This window comes from Leptopilina boulardi, unplaced genomic scaffold (genome assembly GCF_019393585.1).
Source record: "Leptopilina boulardi isolate dan_hultmark-lab unplaced genomic scaffold, ZJU_Lbou_2.1 LbouV2_384, whole genome shotgun sequence".
NCBI lineage: Eukaryota > Metazoa > Arthropoda > Insecta > Hymenoptera > Figitidae > Leptopilina > Leptopilina boulardi.
In genome coordinates this window covers 1412739-1436288 of record NW_026137956.1, presented here as the reverse complement: position 1 = coordinate 1436288, position 23550 = coordinate 1412739, and the positions used below count along the sequence as shown (strand labels likewise).

The window sequence follows — 23550 nt, the reverse complement described above, 5'->3', positions numbered from 1 at the left end:
AAAATTTAATTGTTTATTTTTTTTGTTACATCCCCATCTAAAGTAAAAAAAATTTAATTTTGAATAGTAATATTATACGAGTGATCAGTCTTAATTGTTGATTTTTAAAATAATTTAGATTGTAGGATTGCATAAAATAGATATATAATGAAACAAAGGATTGCATTATGTGACAAAAAAATGCATTTCTCTGTAAGTCATGTAAGTACGCAGCATTGCACGACCTATTCAGGAGTTGCTACCGTCTTGACCTATGACATCCGACACTTGATACAATATCGAATGATGCAATCTCGACCTATATTCAATAGGCAATGGATGATACATATTCCCACCCCTAATAAAGGATTCAATATTAAACATCATGTCAATTATGACGAGCGTCTTTTTGCCAAAGTTTAAATATTTTTCTGATTGTTACATTAGAATTGCAAATCAATCCTTCAGTTCTCAATTTTGATCGACACTTTGTTCTTTCCATAAAAGGTGCAAGTTATCTAAGGATAACATTTACGGATTTTGGATCATTGTTCAAATGGATCTCTTTTTTGATCATTGCGAACATCTTGGAAACCATAAAAAATAAATTTTTTAACCCATGCATGCCTGAGCTGGGTCCTTCGGACCCAGATAATTTGCTTTTTCATGAAAATTTTTTTTCAAAATCGTTATCAAATTGGATAAACTGATGATATACCCACACAACTCGTAAACTTGCAGCAAGCTTGCCACGCAATATTACCAAGCTTGCGCGGCAAGCATCCCACCTAACTCAAGCTTGCATGGTAAGCTTGCCGAAAGATTGCACAGTAAGCTTACCGGAAGATTGCAGTGTAAGGTTACTGCAAGATTGCATGATAAGATTATCGCAAGCTTGCATAGTAAGCTTGCACGGTAAGCTTGTGGCAAGGTTGGTGCATGGTTGCCAATAACCTTCCTCAATCAGCACAGAAGTTGGCATTGACAATGAGCACTATGCGCACTTGCAATTACAAGCACTTACGGTTGTGCAGTAAATTATTTTCACCTGCCAGAAACTGGTGCTCAATGTATGTACATAAATAAATTTCCTCCCCCCAAAAATTTGTTTGTTATATTCCACAAGCTTGCACCAAGCTTACCATAAAGTTGCATGGCAAGTTTGCTGCAACCTTCTGTGCTGATTGGCAAGGTTATTTGGCAACCTTGTACCAACCTTACAACAAGCTTACCGTGCAAGCTTACTCAGTAATCTTGCGATAATCTTACTGTGCAATTTTACCATGCAAGCTTGGGTTAGGTGGGACATTTGAAGCTTGCTGCAAGCTTGCGGCCAAAACTCGTAAAATAACCCAATAAATCTTTCTCTTTAATTTTCAATATCCAATAATACATTTTTTTTAGCAAAATTTTTGAGAAATTAATTTAATTAAAATGTAAATAAAATCATTTTAAACCATCAATCATATTTTAGAAAAAAGAAAATTTTATTTTTTGCAAAAAATTTATTTGTTTAGATTGTACAAGTTGCTCTTGTGAGGCGACTCAATATGGTAGAAAATTTTAAAATTCATTCAATTCGTTCAAAATTCGGTAATCGGGGGTTTTCGGGGTCGCTGAATTCAAATCTAAGGTCAGATTTAAAAAATTCAAAATGGCGGACCCAATATGGCGGAAAAATTTAAAGTTGATTAGATTCGTTCAAAATTTGGTACTCGGGGGTTTTTGGGGTCGCTGAATCCAAATTTGACCTCAAATTTGGATGGTATATATATATATATATATTTTTTGACCGTTTTGGGCCCACAAACAATTTTTCTACTAGACTGCGAAGGGGTTAATATCTTTTTACTTCTTTAAAATTTCTACAATAAAAAAGTGATTTTTTTTTTATTTTTTAGAATAGAAACTATATCATTTTTATAACTTGTAGTTTTTTAAAAAAATTTTTATAAAAATGTTAAATATAAAATCGTAAATTTTGAAAAGGGCTCAACTCGAAAAAGCGTAAGTGTCATTTTTGTCATAACAAAATTGCTAGTAAAAATGACTCTTATACTTTTCAGAGTTGAGCCCTTTTCGAAATTCACTATTAATATATAAATGATAAGTTTTAAAAAACAACAGTTTAATCTAACTTTAAATGGTAAAAAGTAATAAAAAAAATTTTACATATAAAAAATATGTTTATTATACAGTAGAAACAATGAAAAATAATTTCGTTTGTTTTAAATTAAAAAAAAAAAAAAATGAAAATAACTTACTCAGTGAGCCTTGTTGAAAGTTCACCGCTGTTAATAACGTCATACCAACTAATGTCTTGATGCAAAATGGATTTAAAGAATTTTTTTCTAACTCGAAAAATTTGATTTTGCGCTGTATAATTAAATAAATAAATATTGATAAAAGACAAAATAAACATAAGACATCCAATCATTGATGTTCCAAAGGCATATGTTGTAACGCTATCCATAATGTTTGTGTCATCTTCTACAGATAAATCGAAAGCGTGCATCATTTCTATTTTGACCATTGAACCCACTAATTCTCCAAACATTACAACATTTAATGATACTAATAATCCAGTTATAGATGCGCATAATGTTGATACAATCATTAGAAATATTTCCCATTTTGTTGCAAAATAAAACTGTAAAAAATTTTATTTCTTATTATATCCTGCCTTCTTTTAAAATTATAAACAATTTAAAAAATTTTTAACTAAAAATTAAAATAAAATATAATTCACGCCATAATAAATATATATTGTTAAATATAGACAATTAAATGTTTGTTTTATTATCAACTGGCTATTTCTTTAAATTATATAAAATTATTTTATCTATACGCTTTTTAACGATTAACATATGACTATATGAATTACAATATTGTTATCTAAGCACCTATTCACTGGATAAATATCTATATTGCGGTTTGAAAATGTTTAATGCACAGATTGGCTAAATTTAAATTAATTTTAAATTCATTTATAATTAATTTCTAATTAAATACAATTAATTATAATATTATTATATAATAATATTTGATTATTTCAAATAATTGACAATATTAATTTAATAATTGAAAAATAATTAGAGAATCATAATGTTAAAACATTTGTTTACTGTAAAATACAGTAAAAAATTACATTTTCTTATAATATCTATTTTAAATGACTGTGTCGGTAATATTTTACATATAATAGTTGTAGCGTGTAATTTCAAGGAAGCTTTTTTTTGTCATGTTAAAACATTTAATAGTTTGGCTTAGACTTGAAAAAAATTTTTTTTTTCCTTAAATTTCTCTCTATAACAAATTTTATTCTTTATTTCAAATCACAATTGATAAATTTGAGAAAACATAAAAAAAAAAATTAATGTACTGACATAAAATATGTTGAGGTGAAATAAAAATTTATCTTCCTTTTTACTATTTCAACGTTTTTTTTTTATGATATTTCGAGAGATTAAAACTAAAGAAATGTCAAGTTACTGAAAAATATTTATTTGAAAATTTATTAATTTTAACAAAATTATTTAAATAAAAAACTGTTTAAAAATTCAAGTTATTAATTAATTTTACTGCCGGTAAAAATACAATATTAAAAATGCTTTAGTTAATCTAAATTCAATCACCAAAATAAACTTAAAAAAAAAACCAAATCAATAACATTGTAGATGTAAAAAAAGTGATTATAACATTTAAAACACTCACTAAATTTTTTACAGGACTAAAAATAGCACGACATTTTTTATTGAAAATACATTTTGTATTGCGAATCAACATTTTAATTAAGAACATATCAATTTAAACAAAAAAGAAATGTGAGAAGATTCTAAACTAAAGTAAATAGACTAATGTAATAGACGAAAAGGATATCCTGCGCGCGCGAATGTCTGACTAGAGCCCAGTTGCTGATTGTTGTTTATATAACTCGTCAGAATTACGCTTTGAGTGTTCACACATAAATACGTGTATAATCATTCCTTCTTTTTTTTTTAACTTTCATTTGTTAAAAGACTATAAAAATTCATCGAAGTTCACGTTCTTAAAGTGATGCATGTATTGTAATATCCATAGATAAAATCCGTATTTCCGATATATAATAAATGTTCGCCAATACACATTCAATAAGAATTCAACAACGATAAATCCACTAATACATTTCAACTTTAAAATTTTTTATAAATAATGTAACAAAAAGATATTGAAAGTAAAATGATAAACAGTATTTATATTTGAATTAATTAAACAATTTTCAGAATGTCTAAATTAAAATTAGAGTTAATATTGTCATTTTGTTATAACAATAGTCGGTAGTCTCTCGATAATAATCATAATTATTTTTGAGCCGAATTATTATTATTTGTTTGAATTAGTATTTTGCAGAATTTTCATCAAAACGATTTTTTATATTACAGAATTTTTATATAACCGAAAATTCCTTTCACAGAATTTTTATTTGTTCGAATTTTTATTAGCTCCAAGTTTCATTTAACATAATTGGCATTTTAAAGAATTTGAATAATTTCAAATTTAATAAAAATCAATGAAATTCAAAAGCAATCATTTTAAATTAGATTAAATTGAAATTTTAATTAAATTAAAATCTAAAGAAAATTTATTATTGGAAAATTTAAACAAATTAATAAGTTTTAGATATCTTTCATAAATGAGAAATAAAATATTACCAGAGAATTCTAAAATTAAAATGATCAAAATGGTTGTTGGCAACGAATTTCCAATAGAGATTTCCAAACAATTCCTTGCTTTTATTAAATTAATTTCCTTATTTCCTTGTTTATTAATTATATTATATTTCCATTTTAAACGATTTATTATATATTTTCTCCAATTATTATATTTCGATTCCAAAATCAATTAAAATTAAATGATAGAAATAAAAAACAAGATGGTAAATCCTTCTAATTCTTCTCCAATATAAATATTAATGAATTCGGAATTAATATTGAAATTTACAAAGATAATGCAATAAATCTTCAAACTTCAAATTGACATAAATCCAAAACATCAAATATATCATATGGGCTTTGGCTAACCCACAGCAATAGAAGTTTTAAATAGTAATTTAAAAATATAAAGAAGCCTTCCAAAAATCATAATAATTTTGAGTGTTTTTCGCCAGGAAACGAAGTCAATGATATTCTCAGGGTGATATTTGCATAAAACGTGAAAATACTTGGCATATCTTAATTATCCAATTAATGGTTACATCGGAAGTGAATATTCAAGAATCCAAATTTTAATAATAAAATATATCCAAATTTTTGATAATAAACTTCAAAAATATCCAATTATTGTTGACATCAAAATTGAGGTTAGGTTGACCAATACAAAATATCCAATATAATTAATTTTCTCAAAGTTTTCTTAAATCTTGATTTTTTTCTTAATTTATTTTTCAGTTTAATGTTGGCTCGAAAGTACATAAATAAAAAAGGGATTACAGATATTAATTCTTAATATTAACTTATTATTAAATAAGATTTTTCCATTTCTCAAATCTATAATGTGATTTCGTCTAGTAAGTTTTTATATTGAATGTTTTTTTTCGGGAATAATGAAGGAAAGTTAATTAATACATTGAAAAATAAATAAACCTTTGTGATTTGTGAAATTGTAATTTTTACAACGTCACAATATAATATATATAATTTGTTTAAAACAATTAAATTTTATTTGTATCAATTATTAAAGAAATTGATTTCTTTGAATCAAAGAAATCTTTTTTTCTGGGTGTAGGGTCAGTTTTAGCTTCATCAACAATAAGGTAACCATGTTCGAAATCTGTTTCATATCTGAATGATCTGCTGAGTACGACATTTTGCGGAACCAGTTCTGAAATAATTTTTTTGATTTACAGCTGCTTGCTGTAAATCAAAACTTGTTAATTATTTTTTTTTTTTATAAATTTCTCATACTTGATATCATGTTCTTTGAAGTTTTTTTTGTAAAACCACCCTTTACACCAAAAACCACACCTTTAATTTAATTTAAATAAATATTTTTCAAAATATTTTTCCATATTGAGAACACTCACTTAAGGCTCTAAAAATGTGAAATAAATAATTTTTAATGTTTTACTCTATACAGTTTAGTAGTATACAGTTAAATTCAATACAAGACAAATTTTTTTATATTTGTTTAACTGCATTAAAAAAATTATCATGTATTGAATTTAACTCTACTTAGTGGGCAAACAACCATGTTCGTTCTAAAAACGTTTTAAGGATGTTTTTAGAATGTTTCATGTCCGCCAAATAATGTTCTGGATTCATATTAATGAATTTGGAATTAATATTGAAATTTACAAAGATAATGCAAAAAATCTTTAAACTTCAAATTGACATAAATCCAAAACATCAAATATATCATATGGGCTTTGGCTAACCCGCAGCAATAGAAGTTTTAAATAGTAATTTAAAAATGAATGTGAAGAGTTGAATAGCGTACAACTTACCTTTGTCAAATTAAACTGTGCAAAGTTAAACATTTACTTTTTCTAAAAATGCTTGTATACAATTAAACTGTATACAAATAAAAAGAATAAAAAATTTTAACGTATCGAAATTATCTGCGCACAGTTAAAACGTATAAACGCTTTATTGTTTTCGTAAATTGACTCGTGTGGAGTTATTGCATTTTTTTGAATGCAGTTAATAAATTAGGAGTAAATCAAGGAAGCAATAAATGAACGTGCCGATTTTAATATTTGTCACACTACGTGCCGATCTCATTTTTTGTCGAGACATGTGCCCATTGCAGTTTCTATACTGTTAATTCGATCCGTCAATTATTAATTGTTACTTGTCGTGTCTTTCCGATTAAGTATTCGATCTTTTGGTGCAAGCTGGTAAATAGTGACACTTAGACCGAAATAATAATTATTAACAATTGACGTTTATCATAAGAGCAAAACAAGCAATTTTCGCCCTTATTATAATTCATCACTATAATTATTTAATGTAAGTATTAAATGTTAAATCTTTATATTTTAATTGTAAACAATTGTTTATTTAACAATAAATTGTTTTAATATGTCACTTTTGTATTAATTGAGTAACACAACTTCCATAGAGTTAATAAACAACAAAGATCCTATATAAAAATAAAAAGTCAAGTCTTGACTAAATCAGCTCTTTTTACCATAATTTATATAAAAAATAAATTAATTCGCCTATCTCGGAACGTAACAAGGACTGTAGAAGAGCTCTGAACGAGCTCTACATTCCTGTAGAGATTTTGAAAAATATTTAATTAAAATTTTAAAGGAATGGTTTTTTAACAGCTTTACATACCTATCTTCGGGCATTTTGCAAACACAGCAATTCATAATAAAAACCTTTTTTTTCAATGAGCTCTTTATGAGTTCCACATTCAGCAATTACCCCACTATTAATGACGCATATTTTGTCAGCATTTTCCACTGTTGAGAGTCTATGGGCAATAAGAATACACGTTCTACCTTCTTTTGCCTCATCTAATGCTGCTTGAACAATCTTAAATAAAAGAAACATTAAATTAATCATAAAGTCAAAGAACTTTAAAATGTTAGTTTTAAAAAATCTAAGTTGTTCGATCAAGGAAAATTTAAACACCAGATCGAAATATTATACAAAACAAATGTCACACAATAAACCATAATAATTAGTCAGACTGATCTTTATATTAAATACTGATAAGAACATAGCCAGAAATTTTTTAACGAATTCTTGTGGTGTTTTGAAACGTTTTTTTTGTACGAATTATGACTAAAATTTATTTTGAAAATTCCCCATGGAAATTCAAATGGATATTAAATTTGTTCGTTATTTGCAGATGATCTAAAAATTTATAGTCATGTCCAGTCAAATTATTCAAAAAACAAGGTATATCATGTTTTAATTCAGGACCTAAATTTTTTTTTACTTAAACCCTTCATTGTGGAATAAATATAAAGTACTTAAATTTGGTATTACGAACTCCTACGGGAAAACCTAAATTTTTTTAAAGAAATAGGTGCTAAAAATTAGTACTTTGCTTTAGCTAGATCTAAATTAGATTTTGCAATTTAGCAATATGGGTTCGACACCATGACTACCAGTTGATGAAATTTGAAAGCGTTCAAAACAAAGTTCTTCATTTTGCGACTATAAGCAAGTTAATATGTACATTATTATATTGAATCTAATATTTTGTTCAAAATTATTATCGGATTTTTTTACTGTCCACTGATATTATTCTGTATAAATTTTATTGTTTCTTTGAAAGGAATAAGAATAATCCAATTATTTGGACAATACTTACTGTTTTAAATAAAATATATACTAGAGGTAATGCATTCTACTTCTTTAGTATATCCTTGAACAAATTAATATAAGCGATTTGCGTAAACTAATTTGGTATTAATTTCGTAGTAACCAATATGATTTGATTAAGCTGAAGTCTACAACGTCAAGTCTGACAATTTTCGTAATACAAATTTCGAAAATCATCAGATTTGACGTTATAAACTTTAGCTCAATATGATTCAGACATTACTATTCGCTGCTTCAGAATAGGTCGCCTGTAGCCAACTGCATGTCGTAAAAGGTGACTAAAAGGGATGCGGAGGATCGTATCCTTCTGGCTAAGTACCGCTTTGTCGGAGACGTGTAGTTGGGACAAACCAATGATGCATGAACGCACTACACCTGCATATGATGTTCACGATAGATAAGACACCCGTGTAAGATGGTTCAAGAATTTGTCTTCTCGTAACCCTTCGCGTGTCGTAAGAGGGGTCTTAAAGATGGATTTTTAAACGCACTACGCCTCTTCTTCTGGAGGTAGAGTGAGACTTCGGTATGAAAGCAGAACCTCCGCGTGGTTTCCATTGGAAATACACAATTCTTGTCCCTGCTAACTCATGTCCACTCCTGTTGTGGTGTTTTCAGGACCAATATGACTGTAACTAACTGATGACACTGAAGTAACCAAAATTGAATCGACGAAAAGAATTTTTTTTTCCTAAGATTGAATATCTCCCCGCCTTGGTTGGGGATTTTTAGTGTTTAAGGATGTATTTGGGACCAAAATAAAGAAGTTTAAATTAAAAAATATTGGTTCTTGTCCTTTAAACTAATCTGAAAACGAAAAATTCGTTGTTGGTAACTTCAGCGTCATCTAACTGCTTCTTCATTTCATTGGGCACCCTCTTCTTGCACTCTAGACATTGTCTCTCTTGTGGGAAAAAGAAGAACGCATCACAAGAAAGTACATTCTAATTAAATAAATAAATTGTAGTTTTGTGAAAAGTATAACTTGACTTTTACTCCGAACAAGCAATGGTGTCGGTACATGCTGATGTTAAAAAAATTTGTCTGAAATGTAAGGTTTTTCATCCCCTCCCAGACTATAGTCAACATTTGCTCAAAGCTATTACAGAATACAACAGCCGTCATATTTAAGGGATGATATAGTTAGTTCGGTGGAAAACAAGGCATGTTTTTATGATTTTTTTTTATAGACTCTAGTTAGATTCAATGAATTTAAAAAACTTTGCAATAATAGTACATTTTTTGAAGAATATTTGGTTAAAATTTCAAAGTAATATCTGAAGAAGGAACGGATTGGCACGCGATTTTCGAAGACGCCTCCAAAATAAAATTGTTTTGCCGTGTTCATCATAAGTCGAAGCTGGATCATCTAAAATTAAAAATCCAAAATTTTTTTGTTAGCTGATGAGTGTCTTGAGGTAACGCTGTCGAGTTTTTTTAAAATTATTCTTCATTTTAGAATAACAAATGTGTTGACATTTTATAGCAAAATCGATTTTTGTACTTCAAAGTGGTACCAAAAATAAGAAAAAAAAACTCGACAGCGTTACCTCAGGACACTTATCAGCTAATAAAAAAATTTTTAGTTTTTGATTTTAGTTGATACAGCTTCGACTTATGACCGCAAAACAGTTTTATTTTGGAGGCGTCTTCGAAAATCGCTTGCCAATCCGGTCCTTCTTTAAGTATTACTTTGAAATTTTAACCAAATATTCTTCAAATGATGTACTAATATCGCAATATGGTTTAAATACATTGGCTCCAATCAGAGCCTCTAAAAAATCAATAAAAACATGCCTTCTTTCTACTAAATTAACTGTTCCCTTTCCTTAATTTTTTGATGCAAAGTTATCACTTAAGGATACAATATGAATATTTTATATTACCTAAAGTGTTATAAAGTTTTTATTATTTTCATAAAAATGGTCTAAAAATACCATATATTCTTGTTGTAATGATAGTTAGAAATCGGCCGGTAAATATTTGTACTAAATATTATCGCGCGTCGATAAACATGTTACCGACCGCGGAGCACAAAGACGTAGTACCCGATTTCGCCGCGCGGGCCGCATCGCCAAAGCTCATTCGCGTGCGCCCAGCCCACCGATCGGCTATATAAGCTGCGCTCTCGCTGAGGACCGTCACTCTCGTGCTACACGGAGTCCGGGTGGGTCTTACCCACTTGACTAGGAGTTTTACTCCGAAAATCTTTGTAGAGAATTTTATTCCCGTTCGTCGGGTTTTACCCGTCGAACATTATATCAGTTTTATGTGTAAATAGTGTATAGTAACGAATTGTAAAGTAATGTATCGCGATGTAAAGTAACGAAATGTATAGCAAAGAAATATTGTAAAGTAACGTATCAAGAGGCAAAATAACGTAACAAATATATAGTAAAGAAATATTGTATTGCCACAGTTTAAAGTAAATTTTCCGTTTTATTACCGTTTGTAGATATACTTAGAGTTTTACTCTTCGTATAATTAGAACACAAGTTTTACTCGTAGTTCACCAGAATATCGCAAAGTTTTAGGCAGTATTACAATTGATTTCACGGCTCATCGCTGCGAGTTGAAGCCGATTTCGTTAATGCAACGTTACCAGATTGATGCCGATTTTCGATTCCGCGGCTCAACGTATCGCGATAGACGCCGACAATCGTTGTGTGAAACCGACTTCCGCGATTTATCTGTACGCCGATATATTTTTCTCCTGTAAATACCGTTATAAATAAATAATTTGTTTCAGTTTGTAATTATCCTGTTATTATTTTTGTTGGAATCAAAACGAACACTGGCTTGGCGAGCTAAAATATTGATCCTTACAATTACAAACGTTACATTGTATATGCGTGCACACATAACTTTACGAAAATTTTCTTTGTTTTAATAAAAATAGAGAAAACCTATTTTCTTTGCGTGATAATTATATACTGTACTCTTTAATTCATATATAACGTTATGTTACTATAATTATCGATAAATACAAAATATAATATTTAATGCATTGCAATAATTAAATAATTTATGTAATAATATGCTTATGTAGCATTGTTTAATAAGAAATTGTTACCTTTTCACTTTCAGTATCTAATGCAGATGTTGCTTCGTCTAGTAAAAGAATTTGTGGATTTCTAATTAGTGCTCTTGCAATTGCAATTCTTTGCTTTTGACCACCAGAAAGTTGTGTTCCCCTATCGCCTAATTTTGTTTCATAACCAAGTGGTAATGATGCAATAAAATGATGAATATTTGCTTTTTTGGCTGCGTCAATTATTTCAGTTAATGGCACTTGTCGTGTATTATCACCATAGGCAATATTTTCAGCAATGGTTCTTGCAAAAAGTGTCGGCTCTTGAGACACTAATCCCAATTGCATTCTTAATGATGCTTGTTTTACTGTTGCAATATTTTTATCAGCAAATTTCTATAAATTAACAATATTATTTTTTATTTTGTAATTTTAACAAAAAAAAATCTGGGCTCATTTTTGTTGCAGCTCAAAATGAACCAAAAACACAGATTATGGGCTCATCTACGAGGTTCATTTTTGACGTGTTTTAAATTTTTAATTTAATTTTTCTTTTTCCCTGACTAAACAATTTTTGAATTATTTTTCTATTGGTTAAGTAAATATTTCAAATGTAAATGGAAAATGCATTCTTTACCAAGTAGATAATGTTTTGTTAGTTTTTTGCGATTATTTAAAAAAATAAAATTTTGATAAGTTAGTTTCTGGTTTCTTTGAATAAAAATCCCCTGATTTGCAACCACCCGGCTACTTAAATTTAACCCAAATTTTTCAAGTGTTATAAAATAATTTTTTTTTATAAACATTTTTTGTTTAAAAAAAATTGATATAACATTTATCTGTAATACATAAATGATTTTTTAAAAATTTATTTATTTAAATAAAAACCAGTTGTCAAAATTAGGGGGGTTGATAATAAAAGTGGGTTATAATTTGAATGAAAGTAAAAGTGAAAAAAATATATTAAAATTAGTCTAGCAAAAAATGCAAATAAAATAAAAGAATGTATATAGTTATATAAATTACTTTAGTTTAAAAATATTAAAATCGATAGTTTGTATTTAAATAAATATGATAAACAACATTTAACATTATTCTTTGTTTTTTTCACTACTTTGTCAAGTTAAGGCGTAATTATATTTGACGTCATTTAAAAAAAAATATGAATAGTCTGTAGAAATATTATCAAGAAAAAGAAAACGTGTTAATTTTAAATTAAAAAAAAAAAATTTTTTTCCATAAAGAATAAAATACAATATCTATACAAGATAAAAGACATTATTCATTTTTGTATATAAAATTAAGTTGCAGATAATTTTTTCTTTACATGCATCTTTTATTTCATTACAAAAAGTTTTGCGAGAAACAATAAAGTAATTACCATTAAAAAGAAATATAATAATTCATTAGAATTTATTAGTATTCAATATATTGTAAGCACGACAAAATTTAAAACTATTCATATGTATAATGTATATATATGATATAATGAAATATTTACCACAACTCCTGAGAAAGGATCATAAAATCTTTCAAGTAATTGAATAAGAGTACTTTTTCCACAACCGCTACTTCCTATTAATGCAATAGTTTTTCCCGATGATACCAACAAATTTAAACCATTAAGAACTCGAATACCTGGTCTTGTTGGATATTCAAATTTAATATCTTCATATTTAACAATTCCTTCCGAATTCTAAAACATTTTATTTTTAATTAAGTCTTTCAAAATATTATTATTAAATTGAAAATAATATTAAATTTGCAAATTTTTATGTTTATGTTTCAAATAAATAAATTTCAATAAACTAAAATCAATAGCTAATTTTTCGAAAAATAAAATTTACCTACAATAAATATTTGTAAAACCAATGACGATTGAAAATCTATTGTTATGTCTATGAAGCTATGAATATTATTATTAATATTTACCTATTATTATATTTTATATACTATATTACTTCTTTAAAAAAAAGACTTTAAAATTGAGGAAAGATAACGATTACACATCAAAAGAGAGGAAGCAATAATGTAAAATTGGTGGTCGTAAACCAATTTGAAATACAATGGAGACATGTGCTGCGAGGGAAATAATCTAAAAATTTTTCATAAATATTATTAAAAAATTAGAAAATTAATAAATTAGTTAAATTAAATTGATTAATTTTTTATTAATATTAATAGAAATTGGCTTCCATTTTTTTAAAATAAAAATTATAAAAATAAAAAAAGGTTTTAAAATCTTTAAGATTAGTTTCTTAATACAATAATTAAAATCATTACTTTATTAATTGTTTCAAATGTAATAAAATATTTTTAAAAAATTATATTCAAGTAGTCATTTCCACGCGTAGGGATTGATTTTATTGAAGAGAAAAAAAATTAAAGTTCTCCGGCAAATACTAAAAAAAAGTGCTCGAAAATTGTGCAACTTTGCATGCAAAACTAAAGAAAAGAGGGCGTGAATGAAAATATGAATGTGGAATTTGTCTGTATAAATTTGCATAGATTAGGAAAAGGGAGACATTGAAGTACGTCAGTGACGGTAAAATTCAATGAATCATAAATTGACACAAGAAGAAATGCATATATATACACACCTTCCAAGAAATGAAAATTTAAATATAGACGCAATTAGACTAAAATTAAAACTAAGATTCCTGTTTTCAAAAGGTAATTAACTTACACTTTTTTATCTCTTAAAAAATACCTATAGTAAAAAAATAATTGCAATGTTAAGTAGAAAAAATATAAAGAAAATTAACATTACTAAATTTTTAAAAAATCATTTTACCTCTGCAATTTCTTCAGCATTTTTCAAATCTTGAACTTTTGGCACTCGTTCTAAAAGGGAAATTATATTTGAAGCAGCGAGTAATCCTTTCTGAACGTTTGGAGCAAAAGCAGATGCATTTGCAACCATTACAGTTCCCATTATAAGAGCCTGAGATACTCTGAAAATTTAATATTTCAAATAATATTTTACATATAATATATTTCGAGAATAATTTTCATAGATATTTATATGGACAATTTTGTGAAAAAGGCTATAAACTCGAATAATTAAAATAGAGAAAATCATTATCAACATTATAAAGGTATAATAATACTGAATGCATACAACATCAAAAAAAGTAATTAAAATTCTTGATATTGAGAGCAATAATTAAATTCACTTTGTCCGTTAATAGATAAAAAATATAAAATAAATTTTTTTTCCTGGTCACATATTTATTTAGAATATTTTTAAACAATGAAATGTTTGATCAGGGAGAAAAAATTGTTTTATCTATTTATATAGATTTTAATTAAAACTGGAACTTTTTTTTACTATTATTTTAACATTTTTTTTTTTTTACAAATTCTTGTTACTTACTTGAAAACATTTGCATAGTAAAGATTACTGTGTTTTATCAAATATCCTCCATAATACATGCATGTAGCATAAGCAAAATATATAATAGAACGTGCCAAGCCAAAAACTAAACCCCTATAATGAGTATTTCTTTTTGCCACTTTTAGTGACGGTTCCATGGCATGTAGATAAGATTTGTACATATTGTCTTCTATTCCTAATCCAACTACAGTTCGTATATTACTTACTGCATCAACTGCAATCTAATAAATCAATTTTTGCAAATTAGTTACAAAATTACAGTACCGCTTGTTTAGGTTATTAATTATCCTCTAGAGATATCCAGCAGCTTGTTTGGATATCACTTGAATTTCTACAAGTACTTCGAATGACAAAACAGCCGGAAATCTATAAAAGGATGTAAAAATCTTAATTACTGCAAAAGATTTCCCCTTTCGAGAGACTGTTCACTCTCGAATACCCGATTTGTAATGTAGAGAATATACTAGGTATCTTCCGAATATTCATCAATTAACATAAGAAAATGTAAATTTCTTGATTCTGAATATATTGTATTTTAAGTGGAGATTACCGACGATTATTGAAAAGGACGTTCGAATTTGTCGAATACTATGCGAATCCGAACGAATCTCGCGTCGATTCCAATAAAATCCTAAGTCATGCAGTAAGAATTGTTGTATAAATAATATAAAATTATTTACACTAATTATTATTATTGACTGATTTTTTTTATCATAATCTTCACTTCCTTGTATATATACTTTATTTAGTCTGCGCGACACGAAGCAGCGCAAAGAAGGAATTTGTGAATACACTGTGAATATCAACGAGTCCGTCCGATTCCGTTCGAATCAGAAGCCGAATACGTATGAGTCCTTTCGATTAAGCGCGAGGTATAGTCAATGGCTTAAATACTACCAAATTATACAATTAATTTATTTTTCTTGCAAGTAATTCTCAATTACTTTAAATAAAATGAAAGCATTATTTCCCTTAATTTCAAAATAGGAATTACGAAAATGACTAGCAATCCTTAAAAATCTTTAATGAATTCTCAAATATTGTTCAATTGGATTTTCAGTGAACAGCCCCTCGCCCTTTATATTTATTTATTTACACATACAACGTGCCTAAAGCCCTTACGGACAAATAACAATAGAAATAACAAAAGATAATAAAAATAGAAGAATTATTTTATTACACATGGTAATTTAAGTGGCAACATGAACTGCCATCTTTAAGCTTAAAACAAAATTGCTCAAAGGTGTAATAAAAAAATGTAAATCTTTATTGCAAGTGTGTTCGCCTCTATATAAATTCTATTCAATTGGAGTTTTCTCCGTAAACAGATCTATGACTACCTAACTTAAATGAAGAAGTATTTCTAAACATTCTATTAGGCGCATCAATGGAAAATCTTGCGCTTTCTTAAGCTGAAAAATTTTGTTTTAAAGTATTGAGATAACCATTAGAGAAGTGTTAGATAGTATAGTAAACTAGCTGTAGCAAACTTTCAGGAAGCCGGTTATGTCCGATTTTTCGCTTCAGACAAAATTCTACAAATAGCACATTTTTATCGTTTTAAACAAATCATTCAAATGGCATTGAAAGAGTTGTCAGAAAGTACCTTAATTTTTATATAAATTAAGAGAAAACGTTCAGAGGTAGTGAAAACTCAACGAAGCATCATGAATGTTTCAGGAAACAGTAGAAAAATAACATGTGTATCAAAAGTTAAATCTAACCTTCCTTTTCATCTTTATTTATCTTATTAAAATTTTATTCATTTTATTATTAATATCTATCCTGTGGTAATATTAAATACTTTTGTCTTAAATTAAATATTATCTTCTTTTAATTATAAGTTAATTGTGAATCAATTTTTAATAGTAAAATTACACAATTAATATTGGTTAATAATAATTTAATGTTTCATGTATAGAAACATTCAAACAAATTTTTATTCTCAATGTTATAAATTTATACAGATTTATGACTGCAAATTTTTCATTTCCTTGTGTAACTTCATAAAGGATTTATAATATAAATCCTAGTTTCTAGGATGTATAAAAAAGTAATGATAATACACATTCTCAAACAATTTGTGAAAAGGAGATAAAATTGCTTCTTTATAAATTAAACTAGGTATTTGGAGAGCATTAGGCTAGCAAACTGTCAGTTATATTGCGGAAAACTATCCGCATAGATATTTAACAAGTGTTAGAAAAAGCTTTGTGCTAAGAAGCCAGCAAGCAAATATTAAGTTTTTTTTTTAGGTCTAATGTACAAATAGTTGTCACAAAGCATTTAAGACCTTTATAACAATTGCCTAAAGGCCGTATGAACGCTCCAGGGAAATTTTTCATTTTCGACTGGGATAGAAGTTAATAAGTGCTAACAAATTAGGACAGTTTATAATGCCGTTAATAAGTTTGTATAGAAACAATAAATCATTATTTATAAGAATCTAGATGAAAGAGTCGGAATTTTAAAGAATCTTCTAAGCTCAGTGTAATCATGACTATTACGGTCATATATATGCAACATCCAGTCTCCAAGCTGCAAAGCGTAAGAATTTGTTTTGAATTCTTTCAAATCTATCAATGTTGACTTGGTGGTAAGGTGAGCATACCACAGATGCAAACAATGGTTTAAGTCTAACAACTAAGAAGAAAAGTCCTTTAATTGCATGAATATTATTGAAAGTTGTAATGTTCCTCGTGACGAAGCCAATAAGAGTTTTGAGTGCTTTCTCATGAAGTTTTGGTATAATGCTCGTGAAAATTAAAATCATTCTGAAGAATAACCCCCAGATCACGAACACTGGTTACTCTAATTAATGAGGTATTATTTATAAATAATAAATAAAAATCTGAGGTGAAGTTGATTTTGAAAATGTTATTATCGATATTAATAATAACAAAAAATTGTCTTTAAATCTACTCGCATTTTTCATGCAACACCTTAAAATTGTCGTAAATCCTTAAGACAAGAGGGATTATTTTTTGTTATTCCATATGTGAACACAAACCTTTGTTGATGTCTCTAAGCTCTGATGATAATTGAATGTCTCATTTGCATAGAGTAAACCCTGTAGATAAGTAACAACAAGTATAAAAGGAATAAATGACATTCCCACTAATCCAAGTCTCCATTCATAATAAATAGAGAGTATAATGGAAAGAATGATAGTGCTAATTGATTGAAAAGTTAATCCAATTCTTTGTCCAGATGCTCCCTGCACGGCAGCTGATTCCGTTGAAAGCTTAGAGCACAAAGCTCCCGTTCCATTTGAAGGTTGATCGAACCAGCCAACTTCTTGTTTTAACATTGCTTCAAATGTCAAACCACGTAATCTCATTGTCAAACATTCACTTGATATGCTGAACAGAAAAATCTACAATGCATTTTAATTAAACTTTTTAAAAATCAATATTAAATTTAACAATAAATTTAAAATTTTCAAACGTTATTAAGTGGAAGATTTTATATTTTATTCTTAAACAATTTCCTTTCTATTTTAATATATTTGTAAAATGAACCAACCTGTGCGAAATTTGATACACCAATTACTATACCAGCTGCTACAAACCATGCACAATATTTGTTTATTTGACTTCTAACTTCTTCAGCATCTGGACCTGAAAGTATCTAAAAAAGATTTACTGCTTGTGTTAGTCAAGTTAATTCTTTTTGAAAAACTCTAATTATATTCAGCTTATAGTTTATACACTTACACCAATAACATCTCCAAATAAAATGGCAAACAATGGCATTGAACAACCAACAATTATCGAAGTTAAACAAGCAGGAAGTATGTAAGGCCACTCTTGTTGATTTAATTCCAGGATTTTCATTATCGAAACCTTCTTAATTGAATTACATGTATCTTCGTTTGAATTCTAAAAATAGATTTTTGTAAACAATAAACAGAATTTGATTAACAACAACATACAAATAATAATTAGTCAAACTAGAAACCTTAGACATCACATTAACGGAATCTTCATCGTCATCATTTTTTTCATTATCATTAATTTTCCTTAACTCTTCATTAATTGTTTCAGAAAAATCGGACACCTAAAATTATAAATGAAATTAAAAAATTTCTGTATCTAACTTCAAATTAAATATCATACTAATTTTAACGTTAATACCTGAGCTGTGACGAGAGAATAATAATGACCATTCAGTGACATTAAATAATCATGAGTACCTTCTTCCACAGTTTTACCATTAGATAAAACAATAATTTTATCTGCTCCTCTAATTGTAGTAAGTCTATGAGCCACTATTATTGTAGTTCTTCCTTGATTGGCCTAAAAAAATTTCTTATTGATTTTCTTTTTGGTTTAAATTTTCTCTCAAATAACAAATTTTTCTTTTAAATATATACCATATCTAAAGCTGCTTGTACTTTGGCTTCACTTCCAGTATCCAAAGCTGACGTTGCTTCATCGAGAAGTAAAATACTAGGATTACGTATTATTGCTCTTGCAATAGCAATTCGTTGTTTTTGTCCACCGGAAATTTGAGCTCCTCTCTCACCAACAAGTGTATCATATTTCTTAAATACAAAAATTATTTTAGAGATAGTTTTTAATTTTTAAAAATTTTTAATTTGTTTTGTAACTTTGCATATAAAAAAGAGATATTTTTCAGAAGAAAAAAAAAAATTTACTTACATTTGGCAATTTCATTATAAAATCATGAGCATTTGCTTCTTTTGCTGCTGAAACAATTTGTTCTGTACTTGCATTCATATTTCCATATCGAATATTTTCTGCTACTGTTGTATCAAAAAGAACAGGTTCTTGTCCAACGATGCCTAAATTATTGCGAAACCATTTAGGATTCAGTTCTTTTAGATCATAACCTCCAATTAGAATCTATTAGAATTATACTTTTTTAAATATAATATACTTTTATTAACTGTTATTAATTTCTAATAAATTATTATTGATGTACGCCTAATCAATTTTTCTCATTTAATTTTGTTTCTCACTTGAAACAATTAAAATAAAATTTATTATCTAATTGTTACCTTCCCCCTTGAAGGATCATAAAATCGTTGAATAAGTTGAATGCATGTAGACTTTCCACAGCCTGAGCTACCAACTAATGCTACTGTTTGTCCTTTATTCACCGTGAAACTTAAATTTTCAAGAACCTTAAAATTATTTATATTTTATTCTTTCGTTTAATTTATAATATAGATTTTGAAATAAATAAATAATTTCAAGAACATTATATCTTGTAATTAGTTTAAAAAATTCTTACTGTCACTTCCTTTCTAGATGGATATTTAAAGGAAACATTTTTAAATTCAATAACCCCTTCAATATCTGTTGGTTTTAAACCTTCAGAAGACATGGAATCAATTATTGGCTTTCGTTCAATAATTGAGAAAACATTTGCTGCTGCAGCTTTAGATATTCCAAAAGCTTCCATAAAAGGTGAAGAAGCACCCATATTAATGCTACCCATCATCACACTGAAGAATACCTTTGAAAGAAATTAATTTTATATATTATTTAGTTTTGACTTATGAAAATAAATATACAATTCTATATTCATGTTATCTTTTAAATTTGTGTATATTGAGTGTTACTGGATATCGTATTTGTCGCTAAGCAAGATTTAGTGAAGTCCTTTGTATATTCAATTCAATTCCTATACCAATGAGTTTTTATCGGTTGAGAATTCAAACAAAATAACCAACTCGTCTATTAAATTTGTGCTGACGAATTGAAAAAAAAAAATTTTTAAATTCTCCAAATATAGCAAGTTTGAAATGATTACTTACTATAACCATTGTTTCAGCAGTATAGGTTTGTTCTGCTAGAGGTAGATCTCTATATTTGAGAATTAACGTAACTCCATACCAAAAGGAGAGAGCATAACTTGCATAAATAAAAAACCAAACTAATCCAAATCCAACACCTGCTAAAAATCCCTTCTTTATGTTGGTTTTATAAGTTTTTTGTAGATTTGTCTTATACCTTTCAAGTTCAGATTGTTGTCCTCCAAAAGCAATAACAGTTCGAAATGACGCTATTACTTCTTCTGCTATTGCTCCTGCAATTGCATATATTTCAACTTCTTTTCTAGTCATTCTTGCAGTTGCCTATGTTCAAATCAAAAAATAAAAATAAAATAATATGAATTCATGTTTATGTTCCAAAAGAAACGAATAGATAAAAAAATATTCCATAAGATGAAGTGACAATTTCTTTAGATGCAAAATCTTGTTAATATATTAACTAATCTCTAAATTATACCTTTGCTATACCAATGAGAATTAAAACCATTATTGGAAATGCAACAACACAAACAAGAGTGAGTTCCCATCCGTTATAAAATGCAAGACCAACACATCCTAAAAATGCGAATACATTGTGTAGAAACATCACCACTTTTTCACCAATACCATCTTCAAATTTAATTATGTCTCTGAAAAAATGGTTAATAAATATTTTATTTTTATTCTGAAAAAGTACAGTTTTAGCCATTTCCAATACATTATTTTGTGCCAGTATTCAAGTTGTTCCCGAATAGATATTTTTGTATTAATTATAGAAAATTATATGAAAAGTTTGTTCATACTAACTCCGTTAATCTGCTGGACACATCACCACTTTGCATAACATCATACCAACTGATATCTTGATGTAAAATTGATCTAAGATATGTTGTCCTCACGCGAAATGTTTGCTTTTGTGACGTATAATTAAAAAGCATAACGCTAATATAAGTGAAAATTAACATCACTAGGCCAATAATAGAATTTCCCATTGCAAATTTAGTCACTGTATCCATAATACTGTTCATCATGTTTTCTGTTGCATTTGTCGTACCATTGATGCCAATTTCTATAATTTCTTTCATCATTTCCGCTTTTACCATTGAACCCACAAGATCACCGAAAATAAAAATATTTGATGGCACACATAATCCAGAACCAATGCTACATATAATTCCAATAATCATGAGAAATGTCTCCCATTTTGTTGCATATCTAAACTAAATATTGCAAAAATATTAGTTACTATTTGTGAATTAACAAAAGAAAAAAAAAAATATTGTTAAAATTCATTAATTTCACCACTAATTAGACACACCAATTTAAAAAGTGGAACTGATGTTAATTTTTCATTTCCTTCATCAATTTCGGATTCCCTGAAATATGTAACGATAATGATATTCAATTTATCAAAAAAATTAAATATTTAAAAATCGATTATATAAATTTTTAATAGATAATATATTATTATAAATATATACTATCTATTATCTTGTATATCAAGAATCATTTCCTATTTATCGTAGAATTAAACAAGACAAATTAGTCATTATTTACTCTAAATGAAATTAGCTTATAAAAAATTAAAGTAGTTTTTTTTTTTTTGAGTATTTTGATGTAAATGGAAATTTTGTTCAAAATTTCAAATATTTTCAATATGCATAGTAAAAACTCACGTGTTCTTTACGTCTTTGTCTTTTTTACTAGCTGATGGTGATTTCTTAGAGACTTCAGCCTGTTCTCTTTCTTGTGGTTGAATGTCTTCGACCCGCGATGTAACATTAATACGTAAATTTTTTGGATTTCGCATTTTTTTTTTTTTTTTGTTAAATTGTTATTTTCTTATAATGCCAATAATGTGTATCTTGTAGAGGTCACAATTAAATTGATTTATATGAATTTAAAATTTGTTGCAGTACTTGATAAGAAAACATTGATTTGTCAAGTGTTATCTTATCTTCACTATACGTCTAAATCTACAAACGATTTAAATCATAAGTGTCTGTGATGACCGTATATATGAACGTGATTATTTATGATAAAATACTTATTTTTCACAATCATTCATGAAAAAATTGAAGTAAATATTCTTTAAATAAATCTTTTTTTTTATATTATTTCATTATACTGCAATAATTGCAAGAACAATGTAAATAAAATTATTGTATTATTATTTTGAATGGATGGTTTTTAAGAAAATTATTTTGACAAAACTATTAAAGATGATTTTTAATGATTATCTTCTTAAAGTGCATATGTATTTAACCATTTAATAATGGTTCTCGTAATCTGGAAGGATGCCAGTCGGCTCGAAGGAGCAATACCGGGATTTCTTCCTGCAGTGCCGGCTTCCAATGACCAAAACTTTTACATTTATTGAGATATTTTTATAAACGACATCTGAAAATAACTGCAAGAGTATAGATTTTAAAATTTATATAAAAAATAATTTTTTGACAAGGTGGCGTAATTCATTTAATGTAAAAGGGAAGGATTTCCTTAATTTTTGTTTGGTTTATTAATTGAGAAATTGTTTACTTTCTAGTTACCCGGACAGCAACGAAACTTCCCTGAACCTTGACTGAACCTCGCTTGACGAGGTTCGAAAACTTGAGTCGCGAGGTCCAAACGAGGTTGAGTTGATGTTTAAATGTCCGCGCATAATAAAGGACAGTCACAGAGGTTGGCTGAATATTGAATTTGAATTTCTGTTAAATATTAAAATTAAAGATTCTTGGCATATTGTGAGGGGATATTTAAGGAAATTAAAAATTCAAGATTTGTTAAATGTAATCGTTAAATATTCTAGAAATTTAGAAGGAGCATAAATACGGAAAAATAAAAAGAAAGCAAATGAATTTAAAAAACTATTGAAAATTGCATTTTCTATGACATGGGAAAGCGTAAATAAAACAGATATTAATAGACAATCATAAATACAGTTATATTTATTAGTAGTAACATAAAAATTAAATTTTTAAAGGTTTTTTTGAAAGTCTGCAGGCACATTTCATGTGCTAATAAAAAATTAAAATTAAAAAAA

At 27.6% G+C, this 23550-nt stretch overlaps 2 protein-coding genes across 4 annotated transcripts in view; both read right to left on the bottom strand.

Annotated features, from left to right (window-relative positions):
- Positions 1 to 3913, bottom strand: part of LOC127288345 (uncharacterized) — a 32020-nt gene extending 28107 nt beyond the window's left edge. Inside the window, exons 1-2 of the mRNA XM_051315737.1 lie at positions 3694 to 3913; positions 2244 to 2629 (exon numbers count right to left, since the gene is read on the bottom strand). Of these exons, the coding sequence (XP_051171694.1) occupies positions 2244 to 2629; positions 3694 to 3780 (473 nt within the window). The 5' untranslated portion in view covers positions 3781 to 3913. The remainder of the gene's footprint in view (positions 1 to 2243; positions 2630 to 3693) is intronic.
- Positions 3914 to 5396: 1483 nt separating this feature from the next.
- LOC127288348 (ATP-dependent translocase ABCB1) lies at positions 5397 to 22471 on the bottom strand. Of its 3 annotated transcripts, none has more exons than XM_051315742.1 (20): positions 22184 to 22471; positions 21826 to 21883; positions 21315 to 21727; positions 20986 to 21157; positions 20511 to 20831; positions 19985 to 20209; positions 19749 to 19874; positions 19390 to 19593; positions 19101 to 19271; positions 18862 to 19023; positions 18686 to 18784; positions 18442 to 18606; positions 18251 to 18355; positions 17736 to 18101; positions 14705 to 14946; positions 14123 to 14282; positions 12830 to 13024; positions 11371 to 11724; positions 7299 to 7499; positions 5397 to 5838 (listed from the first exon to the last, which is right to left on the bottom strand). In XM_051315742.1, exons 1-19 carry the CDS (start codon positions 22315 to 22317, stop codon positions 7299 to 7301), a joined length of 3873 nt encoding a protein of 1290 aa, XP_051171699.1. In that variant the 5' UTR covers positions 22318 to 22471; the 3' UTR covers positions 5397 to 5838. The 3 variants fall into 3 exon arrangements, with proteins under 3 accessions (XP_051171699.1, XP_051171698.1, XP_051171700.1); XM_051315741.1 differs by having other exon boundaries at positions 5398 to 5870; positions 22184 to 22470; XM_051315743.1 differs by lacking the exon at positions 5397 to 5838 and adding an exon at positions 5878 to 7231.
- Positions 22472 to 23550: the final 1079 nt, after the last annotated feature.